This window comes from Cryptotermes secundus, unplaced genomic scaffold (assembly GCF_002891405.2).
Source record: "Cryptotermes secundus unplaced genomic scaffold, Csec_1.0 scaffold816, whole genome shotgun sequence".
Classification (NCBI taxonomy): Eukaryota; Metazoa; Arthropoda; class Insecta; order Blattodea; family Kalotermitidae; genus Cryptotermes; species Cryptotermes secundus.
The window spans coordinates 3,647,717-3,670,442 of NW_019724601.1; the positions used below are offsets into that span (position 1 = coordinate 3,647,717).

The following is a 22,726-nucleotide window of genomic DNA, read 5'->3' on the forward strand; positions in this document are numbered from 1 at the left end:
AAAGCAAACGAACTGATGAGGCTCGCGTCCTCTGCTTCTTAGTTCACTTTACGCCTACATCTCGACTAGATGGATTGTATAGATTCGATAGTTACATGTATTGAAATACAGCTACTCGTAATATCAGTAGTTACAGATGAAAGAGTTAGGAAACTTTGGATAGTAAGATTTTTTCGTTAGTCTGACATAAACTATTTTATTAAATATGATATTTGAGGATCTCAGGGCGGTGACTGAAGATTAATGTCTTCTGGGATGTTACCCAGCGTAGCCTCTTATAAATGTAACTACGTTTCATAGTATGTTCCTCTGAAACGTCAGTATATTTCTGCCAGAATACACGGCGAAACATTCCAGGAGATTATATCCATTATCTTATACAGCTGGATACAAATAAACATTTTATGTCATTTTACAATTTTTTTTTTTCGTTTCATTTGTGGCCGAGAGAGGTTGGGGACTGCTGAAGCTGAAAGATGGGCTGAAATGCGAAGAATAAATGCAGATACGAGTAAAGTAGGCCTGCTCATAAAACAAAATTTATTACTTCAAGCGTGTCAGTGTCTTATTCCAGTGAAAGAATGACAAGTACTGTGTATAGGGTTCTGAAGTGTTAGGCAGTTTAAGTTCTTTCGAAACATATCATAATTTACTTGTTGCTTATTGACCGTTGGTCACATAGCCTGACGTCATTTAAAGTTAAACACGCATTATTTTCCCAAGGATTTATAATATTATGCGCCGGGATAGCGCAGTTGGTATAGCGACTGGCTACGGGCTCGGAGTCGAGTCCCGGTAACATCAAGAATTTTCTCTTCTCCATGTCGTCCAGACCGGCTCTGAGGCCCATCCAGCCTCCTATCTAATGGGTACCAGGGACTCTTTCCCAGGGGGGCGGGGGTTATGCGGCCGGGGCGTGAAGATAAGCACTCCAACTAGTGCCGAGGTCAAGGAAATATGTATCTATACGTGTACTCCCCCAGGTCAAGGAAATATGTACATATACGTCTACTCTCTCACACGCCTTCATGGGGCAGTGCTTAATTAGTTAAGCACAGAGACAACTTTACCGTTAAGATATTTAAGTACTGCGATGATTTGCGATACCAAAATATATACCGTACATCTAGATTTTAACTATGCGAGAAGTTAAAACCGGTTACTCCTGACTTCCTGTGTTGCTTTTAAAACTTTCTCATGACCTTGCTTGAGAATCGCAGGTGAGAATATTTGCCTACTTTTTTTTCCTTGGCACTACAGCCCCAGTGGGCCTAGGTCTACCTCCATGAACTTCTCCGTTCACTTCGGCTTTTCTAGATCTTACACATTCGGTATGACTCCTTGGGTGGGTGATCAGCTCGTCGCAAGGCCTCTGCCTGTACACAAACACAGAGAAACGCACACACTAAACATCCATGCCCTGAGTGGGATTCGAACCCACGATCCCGGTTTCCAAGCGAGCGAAGACAGTACGTGCCTTAGACCGCTGGGCTACCGTGACCGGCATATTTGCCTACTACTAGGAGATATTGTACTGAAGAATCCGCTGCAGAATGTTGTCACTTCTGTTGAAACTGCGTCAGGACAGTGAAGTATGAGTAAGCAGAATTCAGGATCTGAAAGAGAATCCAAATCTTAGCTTACCGTAATTCTGGTTCACATTTTGTGTCGAAACATACACTCTAGTAACTTTCTATTGATGGCAGAACGGTCTACGGCACTAACTGATGATACGCCCTCAAAGAAATGAATGCACTTTACTTCATTTATTGCCGGTCACTGTAGCCGCGCGGTCAAAGGCATGTACTGTCTTCGCTTGCTCGGAACCCAGGACCGTGGTTTCGAATCCCACTCAGGGCATGGATATTTGGCGTGAGTTTGTTTCTCTGTGTTTGTGTTTAGGTAGAGGTCTTGCAACGAGCTGATCACCCGCCCAAGGAATCCTACCGTCTGTAAAATGATCATGAAAATGAGAAATCAGCCCTGTGCTCCACAGTGGGAGCGAGAGGGAAAACCCCTCATTTATTCACCCATCAATGTCTCTGCATCTTTTTGTTTGGCCCTGGCCTTTATTCAGTTTCGTAATCTTTTACGCAGACGGTAGGACTCCTTGGACGGAGGATCATCCCGTCGCAAGGCCGCTACCTAAACACAGGACTACACAAACACAGAATAAACGAACACGCAGACATTGCCTTGAGTAGGTTTCGAATCCACGGTCCCGGGTTCCGAGCAAGCGAAGACAGTTCATGCCTTTGACCGTGCGGCCACTCTGAATGCCTTATGCACAATATGTCAACTGAATTTTTAAAGTATTATTCGTAAGAATTCCAAGCTTCAAATTTTTAAAGTAAAGTAAGTAGAGCTATCCCTGTAACAGGCCGTGAAGGCCTATAGGGTTGTGAGACGTTGAGGGTTCCCACATTATCTAGACAATCGGCTCACAGATGGCGGTAAGGTTGTCAGCCTTACGCGCCGGCCGCCCTTTCCTCCCCAAGAAAATTATTTAATTAATTCTTGGCACTCATTTTTGTTAGAGGCTGAGTCGACTCCAGGGCCATAGTGCGGCTGGAAGGATTTGGTCGGTTGAAAAAAAATCCATTGACCTCATCGGGACTTGAACCCGCGATCGTCCAGCGTGTAGCATAGCCCCTCAACCAACTACGCTAGGACAAACAGTTGTACGTACCGTGGCAAACAGATTCATGGAAAGGGTTCCGAACGGCCCTATTGACAGCGCAACTGGGCGCTGGGACCTCATGATGATAAATTTCAAAGAATGTTGAACGTCAATAGGTTTGTCGTACCATACAGAATTGTACACCCCTTCACCAACCATCTCACTCTGGAATCAGACAAAATAAAATTGATTTGACGAAAGATGTGTAAAAATCCCTTTAGTCATACTCGTAACGGTTTTGCAATTGATAGATCTTCAAACTCAGCCCCTTAGGAGCGCTCATGACCACATTTGTGATCACAAGTCTGACCATCGCATGGACGTTGTTGGACATCCACTCTGACGAGAGATCGAATGTCTTTCTTTAATGTCTCTGCGATTATTAAGTACTCATATTTTCACTATGTTTGCAGCTATAAAATAAGAAGGTTAAAAGGTAAATTTGTCCCTGCGATTAATTAATTAATTAAGGACTAGGCCATGAAGGCGTATGGGTGAGTTGGTACATTGAGCCACATTTTCTTGACCTTGGCACTAGCTGGATGTGCATGTATAAAATAATATACACCTTAACTAATATTTACAGTCCTACATGTATACAAAACAATATATACGAGACCTCTGTCGGTCAGTGCTTTGCAATACAGATAATGCCTTGTCTTGCTTACATACTTACTTACTTACTTACTTACTTACTCAATGGCTTTAAGGTGCTCTGAGAACCTTCGCCTCCTTTACAACTGTCAGTTTTTCCTTTAGACAGCCATATATAATTAAATTTCTTACCCTATATATATATATATATATATAAGGAGCCGGGATAGTGCAGTCGGTATAGTGACTGGCTGAGGGCTGGACGACCGAGGGGTGAGAGTTCGAGTCCCGGTATTGTCAATAATTTTCTCTTCCCTACGAGGTTCAAACCGGGTCTGGAATCCACCAAACCTATCCAATGGTTACCGGGGTCTCTTTCCCCGGGTTAAAGCGGCCGGGGCTTGAAGCTGACCACTCATCTCTAGCTACTGCCCAGGTCAAGAAAATATAGATCTATACGTCCACTCCCCCATACGCTTTTATAGTGAAGTGCTTAATTAGTTAAGAACAGAGACAACTTTACCTTTTTTTACTCTATACATAATTCCGGTGTGAGTTTGCTAGCACCAGGCCGTACCAACATCTAGAAGACTAGCTGTACCCTTCTTTCTGGCCCTCAGCCTTCTACCTGTCTAAGGATCGGTGATCCTACCAGGAACTTACGCTACCGCTAGCATTCGCCTTCAAATGATCAGTGAAGGCTGTAGCTTATCTTAGGTTATAAGTGCACTTTATTCACTTGATTTTCGTTTGGAGTTCCTATTTCTTTACCTGCATGGAGAGCCTGGACGCGAACCAGCATGTCAGCCCTGTTTCCAACATGCTATATGACAATCCCGCGATGTACCTCAGGAGCACAAGATTGTCGGATGTGCGCTGTTGGGGCGAGAAATTGAAAAAAACATGTAATGCTCGTATATGTATAATTCACGGATACATGAACAGTAATTTGCTTGTAAATGAGTGAGAATTAGGGCACGCGGTAGCGTAGTTGGTTGAGGCACTACGCTACAAGCCGGAAGGCCGAGGTTTCGAGTTCCGATGAAGTGTTTTTTTTTTTTTCAATTTACCTAATCCTTCCAGCCGCACTATGGCCCTGGGGTCGACTCAGCCTCTAACAGAAATGAGTACCAGGAATTTTCCTAGGGATAAAGGGCGGCAGGAGCGTAAGGCTGACAAACTTACCGCCATCTGTGAGCCGATTGTCTACAGATAATGTGGGAGCCTCGACGTATCACAACCCTATGGGCCTCCACGGCCTGTTACAGGGATAGCTTTACCTTTTTTATGAGTAAGTATTTATGTTTCGGTTTTCTGTGTTATGACGTACCTGCAGTACTGGGGCCAGTTGAACGATTGAGTAATAATAAATTAGAAAGTTGTGGAAGGAAGGAACCATAGTAATTTAAGGTGCTCTCCGACATTTCCTGGACGGACTGAGGAAAGCAACTGCATTACCCTCAATCAGACGAAATTTGACAGTTCTGCTCTTGAAGAAAACTAAATTTACACTCCGGAAAATACCAATTCATTTCTGGCACAGTTTGTTAACTTTAAAGATCCACTGCTGCATTAAGACTTTACCCCTTCCTGCATTAATTTCCGTCAGCACAGCTTCTGTGTAGATACGGTATACGTTTGTATTGCAAAACACGTTTTGGCATTTCGGCCATCTTGAAGTAAGCACATTCACTGTTGGCAATACTGCTCACACCCTTACATTAGGCAGTATAAGAATTTTGTGACATGATAGCTGAAAGTCTAAATAGTGGAAGAAATAAGGACGGCCATTGCTAGGCAACGTCACGTAAACACGTGTCCGCGGCAACAGTAGAATAATTCTTGGAGGCGATGTTTCCTAAGTGGTTCGCGCCGAGGCTATGTGGTGAGAACCATCGCGAAATTTAGTCAGTCATAAATCTGAAGTCGGAGATTGGAGTCGGTGATTGTCAGTCTCAAGTCTTGAGTTAAATTGTTAGATGCCGCTGCTGAGCAACGACTATTGACAGAATAACAATATTTCCTGCGTCTTGTATTTGTAAGGATTTATAGAGTGTAATTCAGCCAGACTTTTGCAGTTATTTATAATTAAGAGGCCTTCGATAAATCCGATTATCAATCCAGACACATTATCTAGTCATTATTACAGCTCAACATTGAAAATAATCTTGTAGTATTTATATTTTTATTTGGTATGCTACAAGCCGGAAAGTCGCGGGTTCATGTCCCGATGAGGTCATTGGATTTTTTTTTCAATTGACCTAATCCTTCCAGCCGCACTGTGGCCCTGGGATCGACTCAGCCTATAACAGAAATGAGTACCAGGAATTAATTAAATACTTTTCCTGGGCAGTAAAGCGCGACCGGTGCCTAAGTCTGACAACCTTACCGCCATCTATGAGCCGATTATCTAGATAATGTGGAACCCTCAACGACTCACAACCCTGTGGGCCTTAACGGCCTGTTACAGGGATAGCTTTACTTTTTTTTATATATAATTTCTTCTGGTTTCGACATCCAGGGAGGGGTTAGGATACCTGTCATTTCTCTGTATCGGCGCTCATGTTGGTCTTGCATTATATTTGTGACGTGTATACCCCTTGCTAGGCAACGACTCAATAAACAGATGCCCGCGGTAAACACGCCTCAACAATAGGTTGTTTTCTATGTGGTCCGCGCCGCGAACATTGCTATGCAATGTGCGGTAAATACGCCTAAAACAATAAGGACAACATAAAACGATGTTTTCCGTGGCGACCGTGCAAAGTGGAGCAGGAGAGAGTGAAAAGTCGAGTTTCTAGATGCCAGCCTGCCGGTATAAGAGCTTGGGAGCATAGGAACTCAANCGAGTTCCGAGACGCCAGCTTGCCGGGATATGAACTTGGGAGCAAAGGAATTAAATTGAGTGGAGTCTTCGGAATTTGCAGCTGCAAAATAATGGGAAGAGAGGAATTAGACTGTGAAAAGAAGACTTCATATGTGATTTGAAGTGCCAGCGAGACAGTTTCGAACCCTTTGCCAGGATACGGCTAGTGAAGACTGATAATCCTAGTGCGTGTGGCATAGGGTTGTGAGATGTTGAGGTTCTCACATTTTCTAGACAGTCGGCTCATAGATGGCGGTAATGTTGTCAGTCTTACGCGCCGGCCACGCTTTACTGCCCAGGAAAATTATTAATTAATTCCTGGTACTCATTTCTGTTAGAAGCTGAGTCGACCCCAGGGCCATAGTGCGGCCGGAAGGATTAGGTCAATTGAAAAATATCCAATTACTTCGTCGGGATTCGATCCCGCGCGACCTTCCGGTTTGTAGCATAGTGCCTCAACCAACTACGCCACTGCGATACATTTATCAGTAAATTAAACTAATATTAACGTGTGAATTCTCCATTTTCTACGGAATTTTCACGATAATATTAGTTGTGTTTACTTATAAAAGCGTTTTGCTGACGGCCGCACAAAACCGAAACCTCCGTTTCGTGACATGTGTCTGTAAGACTTACCGTTATGTTGAATCCATCGAAGCCAAATACGATTACAGCTGTCAGTATCCTCATGAACATAATGGGGCTCAGTAGAGAGTTCAGCATCTCAGAGAATCTGGAACCAAAATTGGGGTCGAGTAGATTCACAGTGTATATACAGTAGAACTTGGTTATAACGTCATCAAAGGGACCTAAAAATAGTGTCGTTATAAACGAATGTCGTTGTAACCGAAATGGGCACTTCCACAGTAGCCTTATGTTAGTCACATAAAAATCTACCAAAAACCGAGTTAAAATGTTGCATTTTTTAGTGAAATACGTAGTTAAGTACAGACTAACGTAACATTAACGTGGAATTGCCCAAATGTGTAATATCAAAGACATATTACAGCGCTTTTCACTGACAATACACACCGCACTAATACTGTATATTAAAGGTAGGCCTACTCACCAAATTACAGTAGATTACATCAATTGTTGTGCCTTACTGTACCTAGATACGAGTACAGTAATCAGTTATCTTCATCTGTTTCCTGTTACTTGCCCAATACACACTTTCTAAATTACGTTCAATGTCCATATCAGAGAAATTCAGGAATGAAAATGACGTTACATACGAGGTTGATGCATTTGTGCATGTCGTACTAAGCAAGGCATAAAAACAGTTGCTTTATGAGGAATTAGTTCGTACCATTGAATATTTGACGCAATAGACAAGGTGTCGCAGAAACCGATGTTGCTATAACCAAGTTTTACTGTATATGTATGTAAAAAGGAATTCACTAAGCACCACACCATGAAGACGTATGGGGGAGTGTAGGTATAGCTCCAGCATTCTTGATCTCGACACCAATTGGAGGTGAGTGGTCGTCTTCACGACCCGGCCGCTTTAGCCCGGGTAGTATGGCCACTGCCACCTAAAAGGACACCTTTTCAAACTGGGACTGACAGATGACCCAACCTATGAGAGATGCCTACAAGAAGACGAATCAGCCACACACATCCTATATGATTGTGAGGCCATAGCTTACTTCAGATTTCTTCACCTGGGTCAGCTCTTCATGGAACCAAGTGATTTGTATGACGCCCGCATAAATAAGGTCCTACATTTTATTCGAAGTGTAGGATTAATAAGACAGGAGGGTGGAGAAAACTGCATAATGAGGAGCTTCATAACTTGTACTCTTCTCCAAGTATAATTAGAATGATCAAGTCAAGGAGGATGAGGTGGGCAGGTCATGTAGCACGAATGGAGAAGACGAATTCGTATAGGATATTGGTTGGAAAGCCAGAAGGAAAGAGACCACAGGGAAGACCAAGGCGTAGGTGGGTGGACAATATTAGAATGGATCTTAGAGAGATAGGATGGGATGGTATGGATTGGATAGATCTGGCTCAGGATATGGACCAGTGGAGGGCTCTTGTGAACACGGTAATGAACCTTCGGGTTCCATAAAATGCTGGGAAATTCTTGAGTAGCTGCAGAATTGGCGGCTCCTCCAGAAGGGCTGAGGTCCATGAGTAAGTAAGTAAGTAGGATTAATAAAGGGTTAATCCAAAGGAGAAGCACAGTAGATCATTGAAGGTCGCAATGCATGGGAAGGAATTTGTGGCCTACCCCTTACACTCATACACACACATACCCCCGGTAGCAACTGTACACGAGGCTGGGTGGGCCCCAGAGCCGGTCTGGACGCTGTATAATAGAGAAAGATTTGTTGCCCTTTCCAAAAATCGAGTTCCGGCCTTCCAGCTCGTGGCCCGTCACTGTACCGACTGAGCTATACCGGATCTATTGTGAAATGTGCCCCATGGTGCTGCATGTGCTGTATGGGTAGAGGCCCAAGTCACAAATTCCCCGTGTACATGATGCAAGCGTATAAATGGGTAAAGCAAAGAGAGAACTCACTTCAGAAGTTTCTTGTGGTGTTCTATGTACTGTCGTAAGTCATCTTCCATGGATTTACCATAGCACTTTGGAGCTGATTCAGATTTGTCTGTCACCTTCTTCGGAACTTTGTTCTTGATACCGGGCGAAGTTTCCAAATCACGGACTTCGATTCTAGAACACAGAACACAAAGTAACTCTCCGAGAATTATTCATAAATCCGTTTGTAAAAATAATATATAATAATTATAGTTTCTCATAATCAGGTACGCAAATGGATAATTAATAAAAAAATACATTTAAAAATCTCTGTGTTCAGAATTTTGACCGCTCTGCGTTCTAATGGTCAGAGTTCCTGCCTACAGATCCAGAGGTCTCGGGTTCGATTCCCGGCGCTACAAGATTTTCTGAGAAGCTGTGGGTCTGGAACGGGGTCTACTCAAGTCTCGTGAGGATAACTGAGGAGAAATTTGAAGGAAATAGCGGCTCCGGTCTAGAAAACCGAGATTAACGTCTGTGTGGATCCGTTGTGCTGACCACGTGACACCCTCTATTCGCTAAAGTTGGTACTACTCCGACAAGCAGCGGTCGCTCGGTCGGTTTAGTTCGCTTGAGGACTAAAACTACGGAGTTTGTATGTTTTTTTTTTCGTGTTCAGTTGTAAAAAGGTAAAGCTCTCTCTGTAAGAGGCAGTGGAGGCTAGTAGGTTTGTGAGACGTTCAGGGTCCCACATTTTTCTAGACAATCGGGCCAAAGATGGCGGTGAGGTTGTCAGCCTTATTCGCCGGCCGCCCTTTGCCCATAGGAAGATTCCTGATACTCATTTCTATTAGAGACTGAGTCGACTCCAGGGCCATAGTGCGTCTGGAAGGATTAGATCAATTGAAATTCGCAATGACCTCATCGGGAATCGAACTCTCTACCTCCAAGCTTGTACCAATTAAAATTATTTATGTTCTAAAGTTCCATACTTATCCTGTTATGCTAATAAGTATGATGTTTAGGCAGACTGAGTGTACAGTTTATCTTTCAGCCGACTGTCAGTGACATCCCTGATATGGCTGCACCGCTATTTGGAAGGATTTTGGCTCTGCTGGGCGCAGACTACAGATAAATTGGACACCATTTAACATAAGGCCTTTCCAAATTTTTAAGTTTTTTACCTGTCACTGTCAGGATCATTTGAGAAGTAGAACTGAGTTATCGTGGGCAGCATTGCACCTGAAAAATTAATAGTAATTTTCGAGAATGAAGTCACTGCATGTTGTACTTTGTTTTCTATTGAAATCGTGAATTACAATCTATGTTTGATTTATTTGCAAAGCGACTTAAGTAATAGAGAACATAACTTAATGACTGAGTGGTTAGTAGACTGCATTTGCCGTGTACCCAAGAGGCCAGAATTTCTACTCTCTATTGTTTAGCCTTAACATGGCCATCGTCGTATTCCTTAATTTCTTCAAGTCATTGCTGCTGTGGGTACGTAAAATAGTTCTGGACAATTTCCTCCCACAAATATATGAATTCATCGTATGTAATCGTCCTCTTCTATGTTATGTAATTCCCAAAAAATATTTGATCAACGCGTTGCCAGGCAACAGCTTTGTAAACATGAATGCAGACAACAATAGAGTGTTTTCTATGCGGTCCACGCCGAGCAAAAGCACGGAGTTGTAGGAAGTCTGTTACCAGGCAAAGCAACGGCAAACATGTCTCCACAACAATGGGAGACGGTGTTTTCCGTTTAAATTAAATTGAAAGAAATACTGGTCGTGAGACTCAAGAGGCTTGTCGGCAAGAAGAACTGATTGGCGGTAAGCCGCCAGTCGTAAAGTAACTGATTCAGACCCTGACTCTGCCAGGCTTTAAATGATTAACTGTTTCACAGAATATGTTGTGATACCTGTTCTTATGTGTTGATCCGTCGTCTTCATAAGATTCTGAATGGATTCAGCCAATAAATTGAAATGCCCCGCAAAGAATATTATAAGAATTAATGTTAGTAAGTTGATTGAAGTGAATACTACGAAAAATGTAGAAATACTTAACAATTCGTAAATTATGTCCATTTTCAAGTAAGGACTCTCTAATTTTTGAAAAGGCGTCCAGACTTTATAAACAGTTTTCCTTCTACCTGTAACTTTTCCATCAAATTCAGTTACGTCGTTTTCTACTGCAGTAATAAAAATCGGTATTAACTCAATGTAAACGGAGCTCAATGTTAGTGCAAAAGTCATCCACATGAAGCGTGTCAGTCTTCTGGCCGTTTGCACACAACTCTCAACAACTGCTATTTCAGTATTTGCCACTGGTTTCCCGTAAATAAAGAAATTATCTTCTGCAGATTTGATTATCTCAAGAAATTTGTTACCAGAGATAATTAGAAAATAAAATTGCATTGCCCCCTTCGCGTAACTAAAAGAAAGGTTCAGAATTTCAAATTTAAAATTTAATTCCTCATCTGACAGGAGTAATTCAGTTACTGAACCAAACACAAAGTGAGTATGAATGAAAACAAGAGAGAACAGAACCCCCTTCCGGAGTAGACGGCAAAGTCGACTTCTGGGGAGAGAATCATCAAGCAAGAGACCGAAGGTTTGGAGTACTCGAACAGTCAGACGAAGAATATTCTGTATCCCTAATATTTCAGGTGAATATTGGGTATCCATGTTGGGTAAATGACAAAATTTCAGATACAGTTAAAGAAAATTTATGATTTCTGTTCCTTCCTGTCAACTATTTTTCACTTTAATGTTGCATATATAAATTTTCTTCCACTTTCACAAATTTCATGTAAATTTTTGTATTTCGCTTGTATTCAGTTAACGGAATTTCACTCTTTTTAAAATGTAATTAATTTTTTTTATCTCTGTCGCATGTCGTTTCAGAAAGCACCGGTTAAGAAATCAGACTTCGAAATTTATTGGAATTAGATTCTTTATTTAATTAAATTTAAATAGAATTTAGGATTTGTATTGAAATATTATCAGTTATTACGTGAAAACATTCAGAATTTAATGACGTTAATATCCCTTACTGCTTGACATTTTTTCAAAATTTAAGATTTATATTCAAGTATCTTTAATTAACTTTCTCACAAAATTTTTAAGCAAATACACTTATCTATTTTAGTTTTGGACACCCATGAAGGTTGATATTTCACTCATTTAGAATTATATTAAAATATGAAGCTCCTATTCCAAAATGTTTAGTTTGTGTCTTTTCCTGCTTATAATATCTGAACGCACTCGACTAGAATTTAATTTTCGATCACACCTCTTCCTCGATACCTCTAAATACACAATTCAGCTTGGAAGTGACAAATTTTGAACATTTGCGCCTTACTGACTTACCAAACGAACACTAGGTGTCTAGCTTTATAGCTCCCCATATATATTGCATCAGCATTCTCCGTTGTTACAAAAATTTGTACTTTATATTTTATGTACAAGTTTTCCAATTCTTGTACTGTTTTTCTCCCCTTCTCGTTCTTTTTCAAAACTGAATGGAGAAGTGGGCACTAACTACGCTCAGCTGTCCGCTTTTCAATGTTCAGTTTTGAAACTCTTCGTCTCAGCGACTTTTTAAGTTTATGATCATTAATTTGTGACACTGCTTCTTTTCCTTTTTATTTATATTATATATAGTTCTCTAACGTCACTGTCGGTGGCACGTGATAGCCTAATTGGTTGAGGCACTATGCTACAAACTGGAAGGTCGCGGTTTCGATTCTTGATGACGTAATTGGAATTTTTAATTAACCTAATTCTTCCAGACGCACTATGGCCCTGAGATCGACTCAGCCTTTAATAGAAATTAGTACCATGAATCTTCCTGGGCGGGTAAAGGGTGCCCGGCGCGTAAGGCTGACAACCTCACCGTCATTTGTAAGCAGACTATCTAGACAATGTGGGAGCCTCGACGTCTCACAACGCTATGTACCTTCACGGCCTGTTACAGGGATAAGTTGTGGGAAGTAGCTGCTGTGTCCTAATTCCAACGATTATAAAAGGTTAACCAACTCCGTTCAGTGTGACTGATAAATGTTTTTTTTTCTTCCTTCTTAATCTTTCATCCTTGACATGTTTCGGTTTGAGAGACCATCTTCAGGACATATCAATACGGGCGGAAACTACTATTACAATATGTAAGATTTGAGGCTTTCACGGCGGTGACTATGAAGAAAGCAGTCTTCTGGGATTTGGCACNACAATGCCATGACCATGAGATCTGACCCTTTAACAACCACAGCGAAGTGTACAAATACAATAAAGTATTTATAAATTATTATAATTAGTTTATTTACAAGTGTGGTTTAAAAACTTTGTTAAAATCTAGAACCAATTTGGTTCGTGCCCTTTATACTGCCTCTGAGACTCAACTTCCTTTAAATTTATATAGGCATATACGACATAAGGCAGACCTGCAGGCCGTTATCAGTATCCATCTGCAAGGAGGCTCTCACATTTTATAGATAAATGGCTCACAGATGGCGGTGAGGTTTTCAGCCTTACACACAGCCCGGCCGCCCATTATCCCCAGGAAGATTCCTGGTACTCATTTCTGTGAGAGGCTGAGTCGACTCCAGGGCCATAGTGCTGCTGGAAGGATTAGATCAATTGAAAAATTCAGTGAACTCTTGGGGAATAGAACCCGCGACCTTCCGGCTTGTAGAATTTTATTTTATTAGCTTAGTGGGGGGGTGGAGTCCAACTGGGTCTACTCGGCACGGCGCCACTGATTGGCCCATTGTAACCTGCCCCGGGTGATTATGATAATGGAGAATTTGATGGAATGAAGATTGGCAGGGGAAACCGAAGTATTCGGAGAGAACCCGCCTCAGCGCCACTTTGTCCGCTATAATTCCCACTTGACCAGACCCGGGATCGAAGCCGGGCCGCCGCGGTGGGAAGCCAGCGACTCAGTTCAAGAATTATAAGCATATTGGCTAAAATAAACAGCTACTTCGAAACGTTTGGAGTGCCTATTCTATATGCTTTTTGTATGTAGGCCATATAGGATATAGATTTATAGTTTCTTTTGTTCTCTGAGGTGTAAAATATTGAACACCAGTATTCTTACATCGGAAATGTGACTTTTAAAATTTCATGCGACTAAGGAAAAAATGGTCACATAGAGCAGTTCTCTTGGTTTGCTCGAAATAATTAATGAGTAACTGGAAAGCACTGAAGTGCTAAAACAGAATTTAAAATCAGATATTTCTTGAAAAATGTATATAACCTTAGCAAAGAAAGATTTCTTTTTCTCTATTATCAATCACAGCTACAGTAAAATGACTCATTTCTTTTTATATTTCCAGAATTTTTTTATAGTCATGAAGAAATTTCGAGTTCTGTAATGAGGTATTTCTTAATAACTGTAAACCTTTGAAGTAATTATGCATACTACGAATTTATGTAATCGGTTGGTTAATCTTACTGATTTCTAGACGAGAGACGGCCTATTTCAGTTTCGACCGGACAGTTAAGTGCTTTCACACGTTCATCGTGGTTTTGTTTCGTCATTCAAGAAAAATTCTGGGATAGTAACTTGAATTAGGCCGCGCCATAGCTCAAACGGTTAGTCGGTGCCTTCCTATCGCGGCGGCCCGGGTTCGATCCCGGGTGTGATCAAGTGGGATTTGTGGAGGACAAAGTGGCGCTGGTGCAGGTTTTCTCCGAGTACTTCGGTTTCCCCTGCCAACCTCGAGAAAGAGCGAATTGCTGTTCAGATTACGTCTTATGGAGTGCACCGCCATGTAGTCTGGTAGATGCGTGCATCGTTTCGCGGAACGAACTGCCTCCAAGTTCACATTCTGAACGAACAGTGTTAACGAGCGTTAACATTCGGATGAGAACCTCAAACCTCGACGACGTTCGTATTCATTCAACGCCAAGTTACAGAAACGGCCGCCAGGTGGCACGGGTCTCATGTTGATGCCGAAGCCAGAGAACACCAAAGCGAGTTTGTTAGTAAACAGCGATGCGCGTGGCGAACTATCGTACTAACTTCAAGAAACACCATGAAGTAGCGCTGGGTTTCCTCCGAGTACTTCGGTTTCCCCTGCCAATCTTCATTCCGCCAAATTCTCCATAATCATAATCACCCGGTTCCGGTACAGTAGGCCAATCAGTGGCCGCCGTGCCGAGTGGAACCAGTTGGACTCCACCCCACACTAAGCGAATTAAAAAAAAAAGCCTATCTAGCGTCGGAAGATTGGATGAGACATAAATAGTGAACGGGTGGAAAGGATTTTGAAGGAAGCGGTCGTGTTATAATTGAGGTATTTTTCCGGCATTTGCCAGGAGGGACTGAAGAGTCCACAAATGCACTCGGGATAGCTAGTGTCTCGAGCGACATTCGAACCAAGTACCTTCCGAATACAAATGTAGGGCGTTACTCCCATGCGAAACGGTTCCGTTTCTTGTATCTCGGTTTCCATTTTATCTTCTTGCTCGTCCTTAATTAAACAGCAAACCATAAAAGACTAATTTGAGTGGAGGTATAGCTCCACGCATTCTTAACCTCAGCGCTAAATAGAGGTGAACGGTTAGTTTCTCGCCCCGGCCATTTCACCATAGGGAAAAAGTCCTCGGTAACCATTGGATAGAAGGATTTGGGGGGGGGATGCTGAGCCGGTCTGTACAGTGTGGAGAGAAATGTTTTGCCCCATGCCGGAATTCGAACACTTGTTTGTCGGTATTTAAATTTGCAGTCAAGTCACTATATCTTACTCGTGGAGCTGAGCCCTTCTTGAGGAGCCGCCAATTCTGCAGCTACTCTAGAATTTCCCAGCATTTTATGGAACCCGAAGGTTCATCACCGTGTTCACAAGAGCCCTCCGTTGGTCCCTATCCTGAGCGAGGTCTATCCAATCCTTACCATCCCATCCTATTTCTCTAAGATCCATTCTAATGTTGCCCATCCACCTACGCCTTGGTCTTCCCTGTGGTCTCCTTCCTTCTGGCTTTCACACCAATATCCTATACGCATTCCTCGTCTCCCCCATTCGTGCTATATGACCTGCCCACCTCATCTTCCTCGACTTGATCACTCTAAGTAAGTAAGTAAGTAAGTAAGTCAGTCACTATATCTACCGAGCTATCCCGGCTTCGTTTTGAACGAATTATGTCTGTGAGGATTAAAATATCTTCAAGGGTCAGTTGTAGAGACCTCTTAGCAAAGTTTCCGAGTGAGAGTTACGTCAGTGTTACTGCAACATTCAAGTTTTTGTTGCCGTTGTTACCTAGCAACCGGGCGTCATGAATACGAAATTAATTGTCTTTGCTGCTTTCGTAATTGGAGGTAATAACCAACCGCAATGTCATATACTTGCATATCCGTGTGTCTAACCTCTGCGTCACAAGGAGCCGTGGTGATTAAGAAAGCAAGTAGAAGGTAAAGTTGCCTTGTGCTTAACTAAACACTACGCCATAAAGGCCTATGGGGGGTGAATGTATAGATCCATATTTTCTTGAGCTGGGCACTAGCCGGAGATGAATGGTCAGCATCACGCCCCTGCGTATTACCCCGGGGACTCATTAGGAGTTTGAGTGGACCCCAGAGCCGGTTTGGACTACACGAAGAGGAGAAAATTCTTGACCCCACCGGTACTCGAACTCCGATCCCTCGGACTTCCAGTCGTTATACCGACTGAGCTACCCCGGTTCCTGTGATTGGAAAAGCACGTACTCGATAGTATGGCGTTCAGAGTTCCCATATGGCGTGAGGTAATTCAGGTACTTTGGAATGCGTGCTTGATTTCCGGTGAGATATTAAATTTTCTTGGTTTATTTTTGTTGTTAATTGTTGACACCTTGTAATGGTCTCGCCGGTCAATCGAAGGATCCGTGCCATGTCTTAGAGAAAGAAATTCAAAATAGTCAAAATAGAGGAAGAGGAGGAAGAAAATAGGAAAGGAAGAGTGAATCCTGAAACTGGAGGCCATAATGTAAGTCGAAATGTAGCTACAAGAAAGAAAATAAGAAAGCAAGTGAAGATATTCCATGGGGCCCTAAAAGTGTGACGTAGTTATTTGTTTACGATATGATGGTGTAAATGCCCCAAGTTTTCGTAGCATGGACTGGAATGCTGTAAAGGCCCAATCACGTATTTGCAGTCGATGTTATACAGTTTTCTGCTGGAACTTCTTCTTCTCCTCCTCCTCCTCCTGTTCTTGTTGTTCCCACGTGGAGCACAGGGCATCCATGAAACGCTTCGTTTCCTTAAACCTAGACAGTCGGTAGGACTCCTTGGACTCTGATGAGCCAGTCGCAAGGCCGCTACCTAACACAAACACAGAATAAAGGCAGACATCCATGCCTTAAATGGGATTCGAACCCACGATCCCAGTGCTCGAGCGAACGAAGACATTTCGTGCCTTAGACCGCGCGGCCACTGTGATCGGCCAGCTGCTGGAACGGTGTCATTAAATAAACCAAGATCCAAATCCTGTGACTTGGTTTATAAGCCTATACCCCAGTCTTTGAAGAACATACGTATATGACCCTGCATCTAAGCACTCTCATCACTTTGTTTTGTTTATCTGGTGTATGATGCTTTATATGATAGAATGTAGACATCGGACGAGTTAGCTTAGCGGCAACCCACTAGAATCGTATTCGGGAAGCTCTCAGTTCTGATCTAGTCCGGGACACTAATGTTCGGCGTTTTACATGGTTTTTCTTAGCCCTTCAGAGAAAATGCAGGGATGGTACCTACATTAGGCTATTACCGCTCCTTTTCATAGCCTTAGAAGCCATCATTCAGCCGTCATACGACTCTCTGTAGTTTAGTTGCGGATAAGGCAGATAACAGACATCCCGTATAAATATAGCGCATTAGTGCGACAGACCGTGAAGCAATTTTCTTATCCTTTGAACTTGTTTCGAAACATGGGATGGAAAAAGACAAGAAAGTTAATACTCCAAGAGCTTTCTTCCTCTCTTATTCTCTCTCTTTGTACAAGTGAAGAGAATCTTGCGTAATTTAAATAAAGTTTCGAAACGTGTAATGTAAGGGCCTATATATGTGAAGATTTGAAAGTCTTCCAGGGATATTTAAATTACGGACTTGTTTGTAACAGAAAAACAAGTACTTGAATGTGACGTTATGTAAGCTGAGTTCCCAAGGCTTGACAACGTCATTGAATCTCTATAAATGACGTTGTATTTATGGACAATGAGTGTGCCTGTCCACAGCAGCAAGACAAAGGGACTCACACATCGGCGCCGTTCCTCGTACGCATCGTGTGCAAAGGATGTCGTGCTGGGACACGATTTCGTATTAATTCGTCACTCAATTTATGTTCGAAATTGCATTTACGTCACCAGCTGTCTGTGTGTGGTCAGGAATTTGGTGCTAAACTACAATTTTGTTTATATTCTTCTGCTAATATTTGTTTAACAATAAAATATTTTATAATTGTGTACGTTCTTGAATGGGTCGTTATGTTTCTCAGTTAAATATTTTGAAGAAAAATTATTGTTGTTTATCACTTTCCGTGCTTCAAAAGGAATATCTCGCTTGTAAACATACACGTTCTATTATGAAAATCTTCGATGTGTGACGGTGTTGAAAGAAAGAAACTTTTTGGAACATCTGTCAAGAGTTAAAGCAAATTATCTGCAATTTCATTCATACGAAAATGTAAGTGTATTTACCTGTTATTGTGTGTAGTGTGAAGAATGTATTTGAAGTGAGTGGTGTAAAGTTGACTTGCAGCAAGAATTGAAAGTTAATTAGCCTGTGAGTTCATTTTGGTATGAAATGGATAACATCCACTTCGTAAGTAAAGATATTTTCAAGGAACTGCCACATGTGGTCGAATCGTGGTGGAAGGTTGCTATAAACGTCGTGGATAAGGTAAACAGTAGCTTCATCAACAACTTGACTTTTTCTTCACGAGAATGGTTTGACTTCTCTTCACTACACATACAGGTTCTACGTAATGGGATAAATATATTTCCAACCTGGTGGACTGTGCTGATCACAGTTCTGTTCACTGTATCTCTTCCTCTTTATCTGGTCCATTGTTGGACACAGAAGCGCAACAGAAACCTTACGTCCAATATTCCAGGACCATTGTCTCTTCCGATTTGGGGCAGCATACCAACGTTTGCAAGTTCAAATCTTGTTCAGTTATTTCAAAAACTTGTTGAAGCTGTAAACAAATATGGACCAGTTGTTCGCTTCTGGATGGGGAATAAATTATATATAGTCATATCGGACGCAGAAAGCATCGAGAAACTTCTAAGCAGCAAAGCGCCGATCAAGACAATTTCATCCGATTCAAAGATTGCCAATGGCAGCGGTGCAATAGCGCCCGATGTTGAGAAATGGAAAATTCATAGGACAATAATTTCATCGACTTTTAATAACAATGTTCTAGATCAGTTCATGTGGAATTTTTTTCAGAACAGCTTGATGTTGACGCAGAAACTCAAGTTGCTCGCTAATGGTTCTAGTATTAATATTTATCCTTATGTATGTGAGTGCGCTCTTGATATTATATGTGAGACTACAATGGGAACAAATGTGAATACCCAAATGGAAGGAGATCACGTTTTTGTTGAAAATTTGTTGCATGCTTTGGATGAACTAGGAGGAACACTGAAGAACCCTTGGATAATAAACGACTGTATACAAAATCGAAAGAAACAGTATGAAAAAGATAAGGAAGTTTCTTTGAAATATCTTCATGAATTTGTTGATAAGGTGATAACAGAAAAATTAACATCGCAACGAAATGGACTTCAGCAAAACCGTGGGAAGCAACAGGTGGAATATGTGCAGTGGATTCGAGGAAGGGAGATGTGTTTGTTGGATCTGCTGATACGAGACAATCAGCTGACAGCGGAAGAAATCAGAGACGAACTGTGCAGCCTAATGGTTGCTAGCTCGAAGGTGGCAGTCACTTGCTGCTATGTGCTATATTTATTGGGGGTGTACCAGGAAGTCCAGGACAAAGTTTTGGAAGAACAGGAGAAAATATTTGGAGATGACATCCACAGAGCCACTACCAGCAAGGATCTATGCAACATGAATTATCTTGAACAGGTAGGCGGAGCTCAGACTCAGAATCCTCTAATGTCGATACCGCTAATTGCAGAAAATTTATAAAGGTCAGTCCAGCTCTCTCTGCGAATACTTTATATCCAATATCGTTAATAGATTTTGACGAAATTTGGAAGAAATTGTCACAGCAATTCATCATCATCATCAGTAATCTGTCAGACGACAGGTCCACAGTCTCTTCCAAAACAATTCCTCCACTTAATGCGATCTAGAGCTTTCTCCTTCAAATGACAGTATCCTCTTCTGTCCCCAAGGTCATCCAGCATCTTCTTACGTCTTCTTCCTCGTCTTCTTGTCACTTCTATCCGCCCCTCTATCTTTCCTTCAACAACTTCTTTTAGAAGGCAGTTTCTGCGTAAAACATGATCAATCCAATTAGCCTTCCCTTTTCTTATTTCGTGTAAGATATTCCTCTGCTCACTGACTCTAATTAACACTTCTTCATTTCTCACATAATCGGTCCAACTGATCTTCTCCATCATTCTCCAACACCACATTTTCACAGCAGTTAATGAGAAAAATTGATTTTGTCACAGGCTCTCACGGAAGGTATCTGATTAGTATGTTGGTTTTTGTACTGCAGTCACGTAGCTGCTTTGATTCAATCCAGCGTTTCGGTTAAAACCACATGTTTTTATATCCAGGGCTTTTGGCACGGAAATGGCGACCTTAATATTCGCTGAAGTAAGTGGTACTCCTCAAAACGAAAAGAAAACAGTTTCGACCTGTACATAATGAATTTAAATTTGGTTCTCATTGTCTCCCTATAACATTCACTGACATTTTTTTAATTTTAAGCCTAATTAGAAAGTGATAACAATAAGTAGTACAATAAGACACAACACACAAAACTGCACAAACAATAGAGGNAAAAGTGATAACATAAACATATTTATGTTATCACTATGGGGTTTTATGGGTGGCAGTGGTAGTACAATAAGACACAACACACAAAACTGCACAAACAATAGAGGACGCACTACACACAATGAATACAATGCAAGTACAAACACGGCTACAATTATATAAATTAATATTAGGCTCTGTGTAGTGATTAGTATCCTCATAATAACCGTTTTGCCATCACATAAGCACAGAAATCATGTCATGACATAGCCCCTTGTTGCCCTCTACCCTGCATGTACTTGCCTTACGTAACACGAAGTCCATGTATGAACGTTGTTCCCAGGTTATGAAGGAGTCACTGCGTCTCTATCCTTCAGTGCCGTTTCTCTTCCGAAAAATTGAAGAAGACACACAACTGGAAAATGGCTACATCCTGCCGAAAGACAGTCGCGTTGTGATATTCAGCTACATGACCCACAGGAACTCTGAGTACTTCCCTGATCCGGAACTCTTTAATCCAGAACGGTTCTCAAGCGACACACGGCCGTGCGCCTATATGCCTTTCGGTGGGGGGCGCAGGATTTGTGTGGCTTATAAGTACAGCATGATGGAAGCGAAGATGATACTGTCCTCCGTTCTGAGGGCGTACACCGTCAGGACACCAGGAGGAGTGCAATCCTTGGACAGGAATCTGCAGGCTGGGGTACTGCTGAAACCAGCTAACGGATTCAACGTCCAGATGTTACCGAGGCCAGAGAAAGTGATCCCTAGCATTTTTCGTGATGTCTGAGAGTGTATGCGGGCGGTATGACAAAAACGTTTTATTGGCGAAACTAAAAAATAAAAGAAAACAAAGGTACAAGAAAGCGATCAGCATAAATATTGGTGGATGGCAGCTTCTCCCAATTTACCTGCCAACTTCATACGCTGTAAGATGTTCCCCTCCCCCAATTTTTGTTACCATCTCTCTTCAGGATTCAGTAGAGCAATGGCTCTGGCTGTATAGCGACGGGCTGGAAAATCGTAGTTCGATTCCCGGTACTGGCAATTAATATTTCCCTAATCCACAGCTCTGGCTCTGGGGCCCATTCACCCTCCTGTACAGTGGGTACGGGGGTTATTTCCTGGGGCATAAAGCGGAAGGAGCGTGAAGTTGACTACACCTCCGAATGCCGTGATCTAGAATTGGGTGCCTGTACCTACGCCTTCCGATAAGTATCCATGACTTTGTGCTGAATCAGTTAAACATAAAGACAACTTCACCCTTTCCTTTCTTTTGTCTGTCAATTTATTCGTTTCTTGTCATGTCTCCATATTTTCTTCCCCTTTTGACTTTTTTTTTACCTTCCTTCATTCTCTCCTCGTTTCTTTCAAATTTGTAAATTTATATAGATGAACAGGAACCAGGATAGCGCAGTCGGTATAGTGACTGACGACTGGCTGAATGACCGAGGGGTCGGAGTTCGAGTCCCGGAAGGGTCAGGAATTTTCTCAACGTCGTCCAGACCGACTCTGGGGTCCACCCAACCTCTTATCCAATTGGTATCGGAGGCTCTTTCCCGGGAGGTAAAGCGGCAGGTGCGTGAAGCTCACCACTCACCTGCAGCTAGTGCCGAGGTCAAGAGAATGTGTATCTATACATCCACTCCCCCATACGCCTTCATGGCGTAGTGCTTAATTAGTTAAACAAAGGGGCAACTTTACCCTACCTTGTATAGTTGAACAGATCGGCATGCTTTGAGGGCTACGAGATGTCTGTCCGTTAAGGTGCAGCTTGCTACTTTAACGGCCGCGAAACGAAACTGAAAGAAAATGTAAATAATATTATTGCTGGAAAACAGATTGAAGTTTTGGTATATCTGTAGGAAATTTTTGCAATAAATTTGATACATTTATTCTGAAAAATTTTAATATTTTATACAGATATTCTATGTGCGAAACATCAGTTACTTCGACCTAGGCGTTAAAATAACTTTTCCACTCAATAAGGTAACAGGGCGTGGAGGCCCATAGCGTTGTGAGAGGTCGAAGCTCCCGCATTATCTAGACAATCGGCTCACAGATGGCGGTAAGTTTGTCAGCCATATATATCGGCCTGCCTTTACTCCCAGGGAGATTCCTGGTACTCACTTCTATTAAAGGCTGAGTCGACCCCAGG

General features: G+C 42.1%; 2 protein-coding genes across 2 annotated transcripts; one reads left to right on the plus strand and one right to left on the minus strand.

Moving 5' to 3' along the window:
* Positions 1-1,465: 1,465 nt before the first annotated feature.
* On the minus strand, positions 1,466-9,889 carry LOC111862489 (odorant receptor coreceptor-like). Its single transcript, XM_023847955.2, has 6 exons — positions 9,810-9,889; positions 8,668-8,820; positions 6,777-6,873; positions 4,046-4,150; positions 2,690-2,845; positions 1,466-1,616 (listed from the first exon to the last, which is right to left on the minus strand). Exons 1-6 carry the CDS (start codon positions 9,860-9,862, stop codon positions 1,560-1,562), a joined length of 621 nt encoding a protein of 206 aa, XP_023703723.2. The 5' UTR covers positions 9,863-9,889; the 3' UTR covers positions 1,466-1,559.
* Positions 9,890-17,834: 7,945 nt separating this feature from the next.
* Positions 17,835-22,017, plus strand: LOC111862487 (cytochrome P450 4C1). Its single transcript, XM_023847953.2, has 2 exons — positions 17,835-19,704; positions 20,912-22,017. Exons 1-2 carry the CDS (start codon positions 18,415-18,417, stop codon positions 21,356-21,358), a joined length of 1,737 nt encoding a protein of 578 aa, XP_023703721.1. The 5' UTR covers positions 17,835-18,414; the 3' UTR covers positions 21,359-22,017.
* The last annotated feature ends 709 nt before the right edge of the window (positions 22,018-22,726 follow it).